The sequence below is a fragment of the Ranitomeya imitator genome, chromosome 5 (assembly GCF_032444005.1).
Source record: "Ranitomeya imitator isolate aRanImi1 chromosome 5, aRanImi1.pri, whole genome shotgun sequence".
In the NCBI taxonomy this organism is placed as follows: domain Eukaryota; kingdom Metazoa; phylum Chordata; class Amphibia; order Anura; family Dendrobatidae; genus Ranitomeya; species Ranitomeya imitator.
Genome location: NC_091286.1, coordinates 601,396,281 through 601,412,793, shown reverse-complemented (window position 1 = coordinate 601,412,793; position 16,513 = coordinate 601,396,281). Strand labels below are relative to the sequence as shown.

Below are 16,513 nucleotides of genomic sequence, written 5' to 3'. Positions count from 1 at the left end.
GCTCCCAGAAGGCACACAGTCTATCCAGTATCTGTCCATGCAATATGGCAGCTCCCAGAAGGCACACAGTCTATCCAGTGTCTGACCATGTAATATGGCAGCTCCCAGAAGGCACACAGTCTATCCAGTGTGTTCTCATGCAATATGGCATCTCCCAGAAGACGCACACAGTCTATCCAGTGTCTGCCAATGCAACATGGCAGCTCCCAGAAGGCACACAGTCTACCCAGTATCTGCCCATGCAATATGGCATCTCCCAGAAGGCACACAGTCTATCCAGTGACTTCCCTTGCAATATGGCAGCTCCAAGAAGGCATACAGTCTATCCAGTGTCTTCCCATACAATATAGCATCTCCCAGAAGGCGCACAGTCTATCTAGTGTCTTCCCATGCAATATGGCAGCTCCCAGAAGGCACACAGTCTATCCAGTGTCTTCCCATGCAATATGGCATCTCCCAGAAGGCACACAGTCTATCCAGTGTCTGCCAATGCAGCATGGCAGCTCCCAGAAGGCACACAGTCTATCCAGTGTCTTCCCATGCAATATGGCATCTCCCAGAAGGCACACAGTCTATCCAGTGTCTTCCCATGCAATATGGCATCTCCCAGAAGGCACACAGTCTACTCAGTATCTGCCCATGCAATATGGCAGCTCCCAGAAGGCACACAGTCTATTCAGTGTCTTCCCTTGCAATATGGCAGCTCCCAGAAGGCACACAGGCTATCCAGTGTCTTCCCATGCAATATGGCATCTCCCAGAAGGCACACAGTCTATCCAGTGTCTTCCCATGCAATATGGCAGCTCCCAGAAGGCACACAGTCTATGCAGTGTCTTCCCATGCAATATGGCATCTCCCAGAAGGCACACAGTCTATCCAGTGTCTGCCAATGCAGCATGGCAGCTCCCAGAAGGCACACAGTCTATCCAGAGTCTTCCCATGCAATATGGCAGCTCCCAGAAGGCACACAGTCTATGCAGTGTCTTCCCATGCAATATGGCATCTCCCAGAAGGCACACAGTCTACCCAGTATCTACCCATGCAATATGGCAGCTCCCAGAAGGCACACAGTCTATCCAGTGTCTTCCCATGCAATATGGCATCTCCCAGAAGGCACACAGTCTACCCAGTATCTGACCATGCAATATGGCAGCTCCCAGAAGGCACACGCAGTCTATTCAGTGTCTTCCCTTGCAATATGGCATCTCCCAGAAGGCACACAGTCTATCCAGTGCAATATGGCATCTCCCAGAAGGCACACAGTCTATCCAGTGTCTGCCCATGCAATATGGCAGCTCCCAGAAGGCACACAGTCTATGCAGTGTCTTCCCATGCAATATGGCATCTCCCAGAAGGCACACAGTCTATCCAGCGTCTGACCATGCAATATGGCATCTCCCAGAAGGCACACAGTCTATCCAGTGTCTGCCCATGCAATATGGCATCTCCCAGAAGGCACACAGTCTATCCAGTGTCTGCCCATGCAATATGGAATCTCCCAGAAGGCACACAGTCTATCCAGTGTCTGCCCATGCAATATGGTAGCTCCCAGAAGGCACACAGTCTATGCAGTGTCTTCCCATGCAATATGGCATCTCCCAGAAGGCACACAGTCTATCCAGCGTCTGACCATGCAATATGGCAGCTCCCAGAAGGCACACAGTCTATCCAGTGTCTGCCCATGCAATATGGAATCTCCCAGAAGGCACACAGTCTATGCAGTGTCTGCCCGTGCAATATAGCATCTTCCAGAAGGCACACAGTCTATGCAGTGTCTGACCATGCAATATGGCATCTCCCAGAAGGCACACAGTCTATCCAGTATCTGCCCATGCAATATGGCATCTCCCAGAAGGCACACAGTCTATCCAGTATCTGCCCATGCAATATGGCAGCTCCCAGAAGGCACACAGTCTATCCAGTATCTGCCCATGCAATATGGCAGCTCCCAGAAGGCACACAGTCTATCCAGTATCTGCCCATGCAATATAGCATCTCCCAGAAGGCACACAGTCTATCCAGTATCTGCCCATGCAATATAGCATCTCCCAGAAGGCACACAGTCTATGCAGTGTCTGCCCATGCAATATGGCAGCTCCCAGGGAGCCGAGTGCGGTTTGTAACCTGAACATTCAGTCCCATCATGTTTCCATTGTGTTTGGTGCTGTGCCCAGAGTAATCCTAATGCAGAGGGATGGGGGAGATCTGATGGATCCTAATAGTCAATAGGATCCATTAAAGACAAAGGACTTGACAGTAAACTCCTCACAGCCAGAGTAATGTCCATCGCCTGATGTGTGTGACAGTGAAGGCCGGCTAACCTCTATCCTATGTGTAAATAGGTGCAGAAAAAGCCAGAAAAGATGAATGAAGATCTTCTCAGTGATGGGACGAATGAGAATGAGTCCGGCTTCTGGGACTCCATTACATGGTATGTTGAGCACCGTGGACCTGATGGACCCAGTGTGTGCAGCGGCACTGGGGGTTACCAGATTTACATTTACAGTATTCGATGCAGCCCATTAAATGTTCCCGAGAATCACCGGAGAATCCTCTGGTGTTACTTCCTCTGCCCGCACAGAATTGAACGGCTTTTCTTATTAGGTTGTATATATGGTAAATGTCAATCAAACGCCCCGAAACACTCGTCTGGTTTGCCTTTTATCCGAAGTCATGTGACCAGGCCCTTTAATGGGTCCATATTAACTTTTAGGATTTCTGCTGCCATTAGGTACTGTAGTTCCTCTCCTCTTCCTCTGTGAACAGGTTGTTTGCATGGCCAGAGATGTTACAATGAGTTTGTCCCGTCCATTCCTTCTGTATGCAGGTAACCCGCTGTCAGATGGGCCTACTCTGCTCTCCCCATAGGGAGCGTTCAGACGATCACTATCTAAGCTGTCATCACACCGTAGTGGGGATCTCGGTAGTGGGGGGTGCTAGGTCCTGTACCCCCACTGTTATCATACTAAACTCCTATCCCATGGATAAGGCATCGATACTGAATACCTGTACTACCCCTTTAAGTTTCCACTGTCTAATAATGAGGATTAGTAAAGCCGCCCCAGTGCGTAAGCCGTCACAGGCCTCGTGACAGTCTCGCGCAATCTCTCGAGGAGCGTGACCTATTCTGTGTGCTGTCTCTCATTAGGGGACTGACCGGAGGACAGAAGCAGGAGGAGGTGAAACCGGATAAGGAAGACGTCCTTAATATTTTCTCCCTGGCCTCCGGACACCTGTATGAGCGCTTCCTCAGGTGAGATAAAGGCTGACTATATATTTTGCATGGACCCCGGGGTGGTGGTCCATGTGTCCTCCGTCAGCCTGGTGCTCAGAAGTATATAACATGGGGAGGCCATGCGTGACGTGTCACTATGGAGTGGCAGACATTGGGGATGTACTGTAGACAGTGTGAACAGTGTCTGAATCACAACTGGACAGCATGTGGCCCAACTTGTCTGTCGGCGAATATTTTCGGGATCCCATGACATTGGCACGTTCCTAATAATCCTGAAATTTGTTTTCTGCCCATAGAATCATGATGTTATCTGTACTGAAGAACACAAAGACACCTGTGAAGTTTTGGTTTTTGAAGAACTATCTGTCCCCTACTTTTAAGGTTGGTCTTTCATGGTTAATTTATGGTGGAAATCAAAACTAAAAAATAAATTGCCTACTTGAGTCTACTCCTGCTTTGTCCTTCCCATGCACTGCACAATAATACAATATAATCTTATATACAAGCATATTAGAAGTTATTCCAGAGCCTCTCACTTCTCTTCTGCATTAAAGGGGTTGTCTGGCCTTAGGGTACAAGTGTACAGTGACTATGTGACTACAGATTTAGGACTCCTCATCCACATGGTGAGGATTCTCCGGTGTCCGGGGCGGCGGGCATGTCACCCCAAGTTCTTGATGTGCATAATTCCAGCCACATTCCAACTAGACATGTCCAGCTCCACTGAATACACTTGCATTGAGTGAGGCCACACACAACTAGTCTGCACATGGCCACATGTATGCATCTCACATACTTGTGGCCACCCGGCTACTGCTCCTGGCACCAGAGAATCCTCACAGTGTACAGTGCGCGTGCTATGAGAATTCACAGGTCTGAAGTCACAGAGCATCTGCAACGTGTGGCCTAAGGCCATGCAACTCATTTAAAGGGGTTGTCCACTTTTTTATCATTCATGACCTATCCTTAGGATAGGTCATCAATGTCTGATCAGTCGGGATCCTTCACCCCCACCAATCGGCTGTTCCTGATGTTGCTGGCGGACACCTACCAGAACTGCTCAATTGCGGAGCTGCTCCATCTTCTGATAGTGGCCACAGCAGGGTACTGCCTATGCACCCCCTATTGATTTGAATAGGAGACAGATGTGTAGTACCCTGCCGTGAGCACTGTCAGAAGACAGAGCAGCTCCGCAGTTGAGCAGTTCAATTTGCCAACACAGAGAACAGCTGTTTGGCGGGGGTGCCGGGTGTTGGACCTCGACCATTCAGACATTGATGACCTACTGGATAGGTCATCAATGATTGAAGTAGTTGACATCCTCTTTAAAGGGGATATCTGGAACTTCATGAAAAAGAAAAAATATGCCTAAGCACTAACAGGCATGTAGTTGCTACCTACCTACCTGCGTGTTGTGCCCGTTGCTGTTCATCGCCGACACAGAGTGGTCACAGACCGCTCTTGCCCGTGATTCAGCTGCCTGTGCTGACTTTACGTGGACAGAGAGGAGGCTTTTTTTTCTGTTCCACTCTGTTGATTGGGCGCAACTTCAACGTCATTCTGATAGGGAGCTGGATATCTGGCTATCAATCTGGGGGAGCTGACTGTCAATCAGAATGATGTCTGAAGCCATGTCTCATAGACAGAGCAGGGCGGTATCGAAGCCTCCGGTCTGTCGACGTCACGTCAAGAGAAGAGAAGTAGCTGAATCGCCAGCAGGAGCGGCCTGTGATCGCTCTGTGCTGGTGATGAATGGCGCCGGGCACAACAGGCAGGTATGGAACAACTACCTGCCTGTTAGCTCTTAGTACATTTTTTTGTTTATCACAAAGTCTTGGATATCCCCTTTAAAGAGAACATGTCTTTAGATTCACGCGCTGCCTGTGGTTCGCTTTGAGGTGATCCGCAGAGGTGACGTCTTTGTGTGTCCTGTACACCTGATGTCACCGGCGCTGCTCTCCTTCCAATGTGGAATAAGCCTTTATCAATCTCAGAAATAGGAGACTGCAGGCCGAACACCGATCATTTTTATAGATCACCAAACACCAGGCACAAGCTAAGAAATATTTGTTGTAGGGCACTCTATTCCTTATCAAACACTCCTCCGCTGCTGCAGAACTTCTTTTAGAAAGGATAAATGGGAGCTTCCCGATTATCATTTGTTACATGATTAATATAAACTGCCCCCATCCTTTTTCTAAAGATGTTCTGCAGCAGCTGTATTTTTACATTATGCAGTAGCTGGTTAATGCACACTGAATCTTCTGCACAAATGCTTAGCTTCTGAATCGGAGCGTGTTACAGGGAAGCCCCCTACACCCTTCACGTCCCCCAGTGCTGTATTTATCCTGTATTCCATACATCCTAGTGTAAGGCTGAGCCACCTGCCATGTCTGCTCACTTTTATTGCTATGCTGATCTGCTGCTTCCCCTGTATCCGGCCAGCGTCAGCGCCCCTGTGCTCCTCCAATTCTACGGAGGTAATTCTGCCTCTGCTTGCTGCATGTCAGATGGCACAGCTCGGGTCAGCGACGTGACTGTCACCGGGCCACACTGTCGATCTTCAGGATCTCACCATCCTTTGGGGGCAGGGGAGCTGGGCGCTTCTCAACAAACCAAACCTTTGGCTATTGCAACCAGATGACAATGTTATGGAATAATGGAAGGAGGAATTCTCTTTTCCAATCCTCTGGCTGCTTCTTTCTCCCATTGTTTTTGATTGCCAGTGATGACCCTATATGTGTGCAGGAGCTAATCACTGGCTGTAGCTCTGACAAATTAAAATTTTGATTGGCTGCAGCGGTCACGCTTAGTATCAATCATTGCTCACTATCTGAATAAGACCAGTGCCGTTTTGCAATGTAGCCTCCTAGGTAAAAGTATGGAAAGTGCTTTAAAGACAGGAAAACAAAACTTTGCGTTCTAGATCTGTACTGCAATTCTAGTGCACATTGCCCATCAGTATTCTGGCATGAATACGTCTTTACCTTTAAGCAGAGCATTTTTTATTATTACTCATTTTCACATTAGCGAACGTCGCCAGCACTGGTAAATGACTATGAACAGACATGTAACTTCTGATAAACGTGGTCGTGGCCACATGAGACAGGCCTGCGCCGACCATGGCAACTCTGGTCATAGATATGCATGAAGTGGGACAGTAATTACCCCTCGCAGGTCATGTACACAGTCCACCCCCACCCTCCCGTCATGTACACGGAAGCCCCCCTCACCCTGCACTGTAATGATGGGATCTCTGGGGACAATTTTCTACTAATCCACCGTGTGTTTTATCACTTCCAGAATTTCATCCCCTACATGGCGAAGCAGTACAACTTCCAGTATGAATTGGTGCAGTACAAGTGGCCCCGGTGGCTGCATCAGCAAACGGAGAAGCAGAGGATAATATGGGGGTATAAAATCCTCTTTCTGGATGTCCTTTTCCCTCTGGCTGTGGATAAGATCCTCTTTGTAGATGCTGACCAGGTAAGACACGTGCGCTGTAAGTTTCCATAAACCTTGTGACATAGATGGCATCGGACCGAGACCCCAATAATTGTTAGAGAAAAAGGCCAACATTTCCCAATTAATTGTCAAGAGAACATAACTGGTGTCTCTTACTTTCTAACAGTTGAGGGCAGGAGGGCCCTTGTATCATACAACCCAGCAAAGGGCTTAATTTACAAGCACTTACATGTTCACAGTCATTTCAACTATGCATGGATTTGATAGCTCAGGCACATATAAAAAAAATCACAATGTAATATCTTAGAGAAATGTGGTGCTTTCTCCACTTATGAGCCACATCTCCGCTCTCCTACCTCAAAAATTCATCAACTCTATAAAAAAATCATGCTCAAATCCATCTTTGTCAAAACAGGACAGACTGCCACTGACTGAAGTATCAGGTTACAGCTACCAATTAAAGACTGTGTAGGGAGGAGGCAGAATGAGAGAATGGTAGAGACACCATAAGATAGTGCTGCTGATTTCTAGTAGGTGTTTTATCCCACCCAGCTAGATTCGCAGCTACACAGCTTAATATTGCTGGTATTGATCCACATTGCCACTGCTGCTTATACAGGAGAGCAGGAATCGCTCATGTCTGTATGTGTTGTGCATATCCGAGCAGCTGCTCTCCACCCACTAGCACAGAGAAAACTGATCTCTAGAGACAGAGCCTGCAGAGGGGAATATTAATGAATAAGGCAGGATACAAGTCATATAATGGGCAGAAATGGTGCTGTTCGCCATATACACACACGACGGCTTATTCTGACTCTTTAGTATTACATTACATAGATGGTGTTGATTTCTCTTCTTTATAGATTGTTCGCACCGATCTCAAAGAACTAAGAGACTTCAAACTGGACGGCGCCCCGTATGGCTACACCCCATTCTGTGACAGCCGGAAAGAGATGGATGGCTATCGCTTCTGGAGGTCTGGCTACTGGGCCAGTCACTTGGCTGGACGGAAGTACCACATTAGGTAGCCGTCTTTATTACTTATTTGTATGACTCCTATTGAATTTGCAAATGGGAAAGTCTTCTGATTCTTTTTTTCTCCTTCCATTTAGTGCTTTGTATGTCGTGGATTTGAAAAAATTCAGGAAAATCGCAGCAGGAGATCGTCTAAGGGGGCAGTATCAGGGGCTCAGCCAGGATCCCAACAGTCTGTCCAATCTGGACCAGGTCCGTGCAGTAGTAGGATATTAGGGCAGTCCCATGTAAATGACACCTTCATTACAATGTCCCAGTAAAGCGACGCTTCTAGGTGCACAATCACTTACTAAATGATTCAGGAACACACGTAATGCTGTTATACCCATGCCCCCCTCACAGCGAGACCACTCACCCATTTAGGAGTAGATATGGCAGCTGTGTCGGTATGTCACACGGTTAGAGCAAACCTAAATCATGCAGTGATTTGTGATCTTTCACCATGTTCAGTATCTCTGCTTGCCATCATTGAATGTTTTGGTTTACACTGATACATTGTAGCAAACTATCAGTACAGACGATACTTTTGCTGCTGATGAGTTTCTCTCTTGGGTTTTTTTTTGTCTTGGCCGAATATGATTGCAACAAGCCTGTTGTGCACCGGTTGTACAGGACCGAAAACATGGATCTTAACCCCTTCACGAGCAATGACGTGCATGTACGTCATCGACCATGTCACTGCCTTTGATGCGGGCTCACATGCTGAACCTGCATTTTTCTCCACACTTGATGGCTGATTATGCCGCTGTCAGTCACTGTCAGCGAGATATAACACGTCCTGGACGGAAGCGCGTCATTGATTCCACCCACCGGAGTGCCTGTGTCATGATTGTGGGGCACCGATGGTTTGTCATGACAGTGGAGGGACTGCTGAAGACCCCCATGCCTGTCATCATGATCTTCCTGTGAACGCTGGCCCTTGGTCGGTGTTTTGTAGATTGTGATTTTTTTTTTATTTTCATGTTCCAGCATTGCTATGTATAGCACAGGCAATCGTCAGTCCCTAAGGGGGACTGTTAAATACAGTAAAAAGTGAAAATCATATTGAATAAAAAAACAACATAATCAAATCACCCTTCTTTTGCCCCCATTAAAAATGAAAACCATAAAAAACACATATTTGGTATCGCCGAGTTCAGAAATGTTCGATCTATTAAAATATTTTAAAAAAATTAATCCGATCGGATTGCCGCAACATTGCAAGAAGAGGCGATTAAAACATCATATCTGCCCCAAAGTAGTATCAGTAAAAACGGCAGAAACAATAAGCTCTAGACCCCGAAAAATGAGAATGTTATGGGTCTAGGAAAATCTGGACAAAAGCAGAATTTTTGTTTATGAATGTTGTCATCCTGTATTAAGCAAGTGTTATACACCACATGAAAATGAGGCAAAACATTTTTCAGTAATCGAAAGAGGAAAAAATAAAAACTTTACAACTTTTGAAAATTGTCTGTTCATCATCATCAGGCGAAAAACAGCCAGGTCTTGAGCTGCTTAACACCGATCAGTTTTACAGGTCACATTTTTGTATTTTATTTCTAACAGATTTTTTTTTTTTCTTTTAAGGATTTACCAAATAATATGATTCACCAAGTGCCTATCAAATCCCTGCCGCAGGAGTGGCTGTGGTGCGAGACGTGGTGCGACGATACATCCAAGAAAAAAGCCAAGACTATAGATTTGGTGAGTGGGGAGGGCGATGATTAATAGTTGATGTCGGCGGACATGGCGTCTTGGGCAACATCCGATGTCTGCCATCCCGACCCCGATGGTGACTATTCACTTCTTCATTTTGCTTTCTGTTGTAAAGTGCAATAACCCAATGACAAAGGAGCCAAAGCTTGATGCCGCCGTCCGGATTGTCCCGGAGTGGCAAGACTATGACCAAGAAATCAAGAAGTTGTACAGACACTTTCTGGGGGAGACTTCTGGAACTCTGGGGGATCAGCCTGACGTCAGCAGACCCCAAACTACACAAGGTAAATTGCCGTAATTGTGAGGCTACATTGATTGATGGTTCACGTAAAAAAGGAAAAATCTGAAACCTATCACACTGGTTCTTCAAGTGAACGGGTCAGTGGAAAAAGCAGACGGCGTGCAGACAACCTGTGCACAATGTCACTTTCTTACTAACTTTTTGCAAGAAGAAACTTGGGAAACACCCAACCATTTTTTTTTTTTTTTTGGCATACATATGAGAAAAACAGATGACAAACCTTGGGAAAAAATAAAAATGGATAACTTATGGACTTTAGAAAACCCTTTTCTGCAGGAGCACACCGCTTTGCTTCCTTCTTGCGGAGGTTTGGTGCCCTAGTGATGGACTGTGACCATTTGGACCGGCAACACCATGGCACCGCTGGTCCAAACTTTGCGCTCTATAATGCTGCAGCAAGCAATGGCAGATTTACCTCTGAAGTAACAGAAGAGTGCAGGGGCACCAAAGCTGGCGATCACACCAGCGCTTACAAGCTCTATTGTAAATGCTTGTAAGCGCTTTACTTAGTAGGAAATCGTCAGCTGCAGAAGTGGCCGGTAACCTAGACACTGAGCTGGAAAAAAAATTAAAATCCCTAATTTTCTTGAGAGCAGAGTACCGTAATTACAAAAACTTGGCAATTTTTAACCATTTATGATGAGAAATAATCTGCAGCCGCCTTCTATATTCATATTCTTTTTTCCTTTCCCGCAGATCACAAGCCTCATGAGGATTTATGATTCACAGACGTTTTCAGAAAATTGGACTCAGAGATTTTTTTTCTAGTTTTTTTTTTAAACACAAATTGAGAGATTATGGAGAATTTTACTTTCATTGATTTTACAGAATGTCTGCAAAACTGCTGAATGGTTTGTGGTATTGGGGTATTTATATTCTGGGCTATGACTGAATAGTTTTGCTTCTTTTTTTTTACCCTTAACTGAAGGATGCTACATAAATGGAAAGAAAAAAACAACCACAAGGAGCTGAAAAATGGAGAGCTTCACCTGCTCCCCCCCCAAACCCGCTATGTGATTAAACCACTAAACCCACTAACATGTGTTTCCATAACATCCTTTATGTGTATGTGCAGGGAAATAAAAGGATCACATAGGTTCACATGTGGTCATAAGTTATGGCAGCTTACTGCGGAGGGGATTGAATACGGATAGCAATGGCTGTGACCGCCTCCTCAATCCATTTCTTTCTTGCTCCTGCTCATGAAAAACATAACAAAAAATAAAACTTTGAGAATAGTCTTAATTTAATAAAAAATGTCATGTTTACAGCTCTTGCGCAGACTTATGCATCACCGTGGTAACAGACAATGGGTTAGCGTGATCCTGCAGTCATTGCCAACCATCTGTCCCATACTTTCTTCTATTTAATTGAGAAATCAATAAAAAAGAAATTGACTGCAGGACCTGACTACACAAAGTATGCTTGTAGTCTGTTACCATGGAGACGTATAGATTTGTAAACAGCTGTAGATGTGAGACATGTCACATTGGAGTGACTGGGACATCAGAATAACTCCACCTGCAGAGTCCCGATCTCCTATTTTCACCAAAGGAGCCATATTGCACCGTCATAGAGACTTGTACTTGCTTGTTCTCCGCTTTGATGACCTCAGAACGTAAGTTTGACAAGTCAGAAGGATATTGTTGGAGATTTCCTGTAACTGCTTAGCATTTGTTTCACTGAGGGATGATGTCTGAAGCTTCCGCTTGTAGACTGAAAATTACGTACGGGGTCGTCATGTTATTTTCTGATTTATATAAGAAATTATATTGGGTTTTCTAGAAAGATTGAAGAGACTGTATAACCAAGTATGTACCTTCAGGCCATAATGTCACCAAAGGCATCATTTATGTGTCTATAGATCTTCAGGGAGTAGCCATATCTCTATCTCATCGTTATCCAGGATTAGGAGATCACAGCGCCCCCTCTTGTCCTTGGGCTCTGTCTAGTATTACAGCTCCCTCCCATTCACTTTTTGGACTTCTGACTACCCTTTCACTATTGCATTTTCAGCAAATTAAACCTTTCATAATACCCAGCATATATGTTAACTTTAAAAAGATTGTCCACCTGTTGGTGACTTTTTTTATTTTTTATTTTTTTTATGCTTAAATGCAAGATTATTGAAAAAAAATCATCTTTGCATTTGGATTTTATTAACAATTTTTCTTTTTGCAGTCTAATTCCCAACACTTGTAGCTTAGATGCGGTCTATGGACAAGCTCAGAAATAGTCACAATCTCTTTTTTGCAATTTTTTTTAAACTCAATTGCAAAACTTATTTATAGCCCAATTACGTACATCTAAGTAAGAAAAATAATTGTCCGAGGAGGTGAACTGTTCATCAACAGCTGATAAGTCATTTTTGGGATGTTTGGAGCTTTTCCATTTTAGGAGTTTCCTTAGAGGGTTTTTCATGGGTTATTGAGCAGATGGTCCATTAGAGAAGTATCAGTCTTATTCTGTCTAAATGATGGTGTTGTACCCGAGCTTCACTGCGTGGCCACAGTGGTGGAGCACAGGTCCTCTCCATTCGGTGTCAATGGGGCTAATAGAAAGTGCGGTGCCCGGAACGTTCTCTCAGCCCTCTTGACAGCTGCTCTGTGCCATCTCTTCTCAAGCAGCAGGAAAAAGGGAGCTTGGAGCTACTTAATTTGGGTTAAGTTTGGGCTACATAACAGGGAACTGTGTCAGCTCTCCTCCACATTGCACTATAATTCATTATGTTATTGTTTAGTATTGATAAGGCAATGATCATTATTGCTGAAGCTGTATATACCAGCAAAGATCATGATGATACTGTCTTATATGCTTCTAATATTAGAATTTAAAGGATAATTTTCAGCCTGTATCTTCAGGAGCGCACCGCTCTCCTGCCTCCGACTGCCAGCTAGCTGAGGATGGGGGAGCTGTACGCTCCTGATGACTGACAGCTCAGGTCGGGAGAATGGTTCAGCTGCTGGCCCAATCTGTGCGCTCTCCAGTGTGGCAAGCAAAGGCATATTTGGCTTTGATGCTCTGGATCCAACCAGCTTCATTTCAGAGCAGCACTTACAAGCTCATTGCTATAAAGCTTGTAAGGGCTGCACTTTGTGCCCAAGACACTTGTGAATGAGCAGTTTGTTGACCAGTGAGTGTTCTTGCTGAATGCTCATTTTTTGGTTGTCTGCCCGTGTGAAAAGTCCTTTATATACTTTTCTTGCGAAAACTGTGCACTCTGCATGGGTGGTAAATGGCTGAACCCTGTGCCATGGTGTCACGAGTGTAGAACACATGACTCCGTTTTATAAGGAGTAGCCAAGGACATCTCTGTCTTTGCTGTGATGGGGCGCTTGTATCACTTTCATTGGGCACCTTTCATACAGTTATATGAAAAAGTTTGGGCACCCCTATTAATCTTAAGCTTAATGTTTTATAAAAATTGTTTTTTTTGCGACCGCTATTTCAGTTTCATATATCTAATAACTGTTGGACACAGTAATGTTTCTGCCTTGAAATGAGGTTTATTGTACTAACAGAAAATGTGCAATCTGCATTCAAACAAAATTTGACCGGTGCATAAGTATGGGCACCCTTATCATTTTCTTGTTTTAAATACTCCTACCTACTTTTTACTGACTTACTAAAGCACTTTTTTTGGTTTTCTAACCTCATTGAGCTTTGAACTTCATAGCCAGGTGTATGCAATCATGAGAAAAGCTACTTAAAGTGGCCACTTGCAAGTTGTTCTCCTGTTTGAATCTCCTCTGAAGAGTGGCATCATGGGCTCCTCAAAACAACTGTCTAATGATCTGAAAACAAAGATTCAACATAGTTGTTCAGGGGAAGGATACAAAAAGCTGTCTCAGAGATTTAACCTGTCAATTTCCACTGTGAGGAACATAGTAAGGAAATGGAAGAACACAGGTACAGTTCTTGTTAAGGCCAGAAGTGGCAGGCCAAGAAAAACATCAGAAAGGCAGAGAAGAAGAATGGTGAGATCAGTCAAGGAGAATCCTCAGACCGCCTCCAGAGAGCTGCAGCATCAACTTGCTGCAGATGGTGTCACTGTGCATCGGTCAACTATACAACGCACTTTGCACCAGGAGAAGCTGTATGGCAGAGTGATGCGAAAGAAGCCATTTCTGCAAGCACGCCACAAACGGAGTCGGCTGAGGTATGCAAAAGCTCATTTGGAGAAGCCAATTTATTTTTGGAAGAAGGTCCTGTGGACTGATGAAACCAAGATTGAGTTGTTTGGTCATACAAAAAGGCGTTATGTATGGTGGCCAAAAAACACAGCATTCCAAGAAAAACACTTGCTACCGACAGTAAAATTTGGTGGAGGTTCCATCATGCTTTGGGGCTGTGTGGCCAATGCCAGCACCAAGAATCTTGTTAAAGTTGAGGGACGCATGGATTCCTCTCAGTATCAGCAGATTCTTGACAATAATGTTCATGAATCAGTGACAAGGTTGAAGTTACACAGGGGATGGATCTTTCAGCAAGACAATGATCCAAAACACCGCTCCAAATCTACTCAGGCATTCATGCGGAGGAACAATTACACTGTTCTGGAATGGCCATCCCAGTCCCCAGACCTGAATATCATTGAACATCTGTGGGATCATTTGAAGAGGGCTGTCCATGGTCGGCGACCATCAAACTTAACTGAACTGGAATTGTTTTGTAAAGAGGAATGGTCAAAAATACCTTCATCCAAGATCCAGGAAATCATTAAAAGCTACAGGAAGTGACTAGAGGCTGTTATTTTTGCAAAAGGAGGATCTACTAAATATTAATGTCACTTTTCTGGTGGGGTGGCCATACTTATGCACCTGTCAAATTTTGTTTGAATGCAGATTGCACATTTTCTGTTAGTACAATAAACCTCATTTCAAGGCAGAAACCTTACTGTGTCCAACAGTTATTAGATATATGAAACTGAAATAGCTGTTGCAAAAAAAAAAACAATTTTTATAAAACATTAAGCCTAAGATTAATAGGGGTGCCCAAACTTTTTCATATAACTGTATCTATGATGAGGATTAGGCATCTGGTCAGGGAAGCAGCTGATGGGAAAAGGATTCAGTGTTATAAGAAGATAACATTTAAAGGGATTGTCCAGGGTATGTCTTTTTTAATTTAGCCTGTTTAATCTGGAAAATAAAGGAGATTGCAGTATTTTGTTAAATGATAGAGGGGGCCCTACTGTATTGGTGTAAGCTTGAGCACCAGTGTTTGCTCGCCGTGGTGCTATGGAAAGGGAGTACCGTAAGGAGGGAGTCAGGGCTATTTTATATTTCTACAAACCTTGTATTGCAAAGCCATACTTTAAATATAAGAGCCTCGGATCTCGTTCTGTGGCTCCATTGATGCAATAATCGGAGATATTGGTTCCCACTTGCTTCCAGGGATGAATTGGACCCAACAGGGCGTACAGCCTCTATACGGTGCCGAACCCGTCAGTAAGGCCGTACGGACGGGTCCTTATTCTGTAGATGGGTACCGTCCCTCTCCGCACCGAGACCTGCGTATCATTGGCCAGTAATGTCTATCAGATTCCAAGCCAAAACTACTTTGTCAGGTTTGGTTAGAAATCATCTTTAACCAGATTAACCAAAACTGTTAGGAATGTCCAATATGGGTCGATTTTGACTTTCTTGTCAGCACCATGTAATGTGACAATCCTGGAGTAAAGGCTTTTGCACATTTATGTCTGTGTATTTTGTGTAAATGTAAGGTTGCGGTTTTCTCCGTCCATCTTCAGATGTCACTTGGGAACTCTGCCTGGACTGAGCGGATGGACTGGATCATGGGTGATGCCTCCCTCTGTTTTCTGTAGAGGAGATTTATAATAATTGCGTGTGATTTTTGTACTTTGCTTTGAATCTGAATGTTTCCATTTGATTAAAACTTTTTTTTTTGCTATTTCTGTCTGCTCTCCATCACTGATCGTTTACACACGGATTTTGCTCACTGAGCCGGTTAATATCATACATCCACTTCCAAAGCAATGAACTGTTCTCTAAAAACAGAAATAATAACTCAGAGATAAAAAATGAGACAACGTGGACAACCAGTATTACCAGGATTGTTATCCACTCTAGTTTCACTGGGGGGAGATGAACATACTAAATAAATTTGCAAAATCCATGTGATGCAACTTTCCAATTTGTATGTTATCCCAGACAACCAAGCCATATAACTAAGCAAGCAACAGATATGTAACCAGTTCTCTCCCCCCCCCATACACATAGGACTAATGTCGGTCACACTCGCAGATATTGACGCGTTCATCTGACAGTCTAATGTGTATGAGGCACCAGCCGACTGATCGTCGAGGACGATGTCCATTGGGCATAACCAATTCTGGACTGCCGGTCACTTTGTTCTCCCGTAGAAAAGCTGCCTGCAGAGATGTTTGTCGATTGCTTTCTCATAGAGAACACGGGAGCGCTTGGCCAACACATAAATAATTTGGCGGCTTTGGACAATAACTTTTTTGTGAGGAGTGTCCCCGACCGTAAGCTCGTTACAAGGGAGTATGACAGCTTGGACCTGCAAAGACAAATAAGTAGGGATGACCGGACTCGTGGAAGTTTGAGTCCTGGTACTCGACCCGAACTTTATTCCAACGTTCGGTTTGTGTACCAAAACAGTACCCAAACTTCAAATAGAATCCGAACCCCATTGAAAACAATCGGCACTCAAACTTTTGAGCTGGAAAAATTTTTTTTCTCTCTCTCTCCCCCATTACTTCGAACATTTCTACTTACTCCTGTGTTCAACTTTTA

The 16,513-nt window shown here is 44.5% G+C and overlaps 1 protein-coding gene across 3 annotated transcripts in view; it reads left to right on the top strand.

The window, feature by feature from the left end:
* The window catches only part of UGGT1 (UDP-glucose glycoprotein glucosyltransferase 1), a 107,577-nt gene extending 91,930 nt beyond the window's left edge, over positions 1-15,647 (top strand). For 2 of the 3 annotated variants that reach the window (XM_069727973.1, XM_069727972.1), the window contains 9 exons: positions 2,343-2,431; positions 3,149-3,253; positions 3,532-3,616; positions 6,539-6,721; positions 7,564-7,724; positions 7,813-7,927; positions 9,305-9,421; positions 9,549-9,717; positions 10,431-10,772. In XM_069727973.1, the coding sequence (XP_069584074.1) occupies positions 2,343-2,431; positions 3,149-3,253; positions 3,532-3,616; positions 6,539-6,721; positions 7,564-7,724; positions 7,813-7,927; positions 9,305-9,421; positions 9,549-9,717; positions 10,431-10,456 (1,050 nt within the window). In that variant the 3' untranslated portion in view covers positions 10,457-10,772. Of the gene's footprint in view, positions 1-2,342; positions 2,432-3,148; positions 3,254-3,531; positions 3,617-6,538; positions 6,722-7,563; positions 7,725-7,812; positions 7,928-9,304; positions 9,422-9,548; positions 9,718-10,430 lie in introns of all 3 variants that reach the window. The other variant, XM_069727974.1, reaches the window with a different exon arrangement.
* The last annotated feature ends 866 nt before the right edge of the window (positions 15,648-16,513 follow it).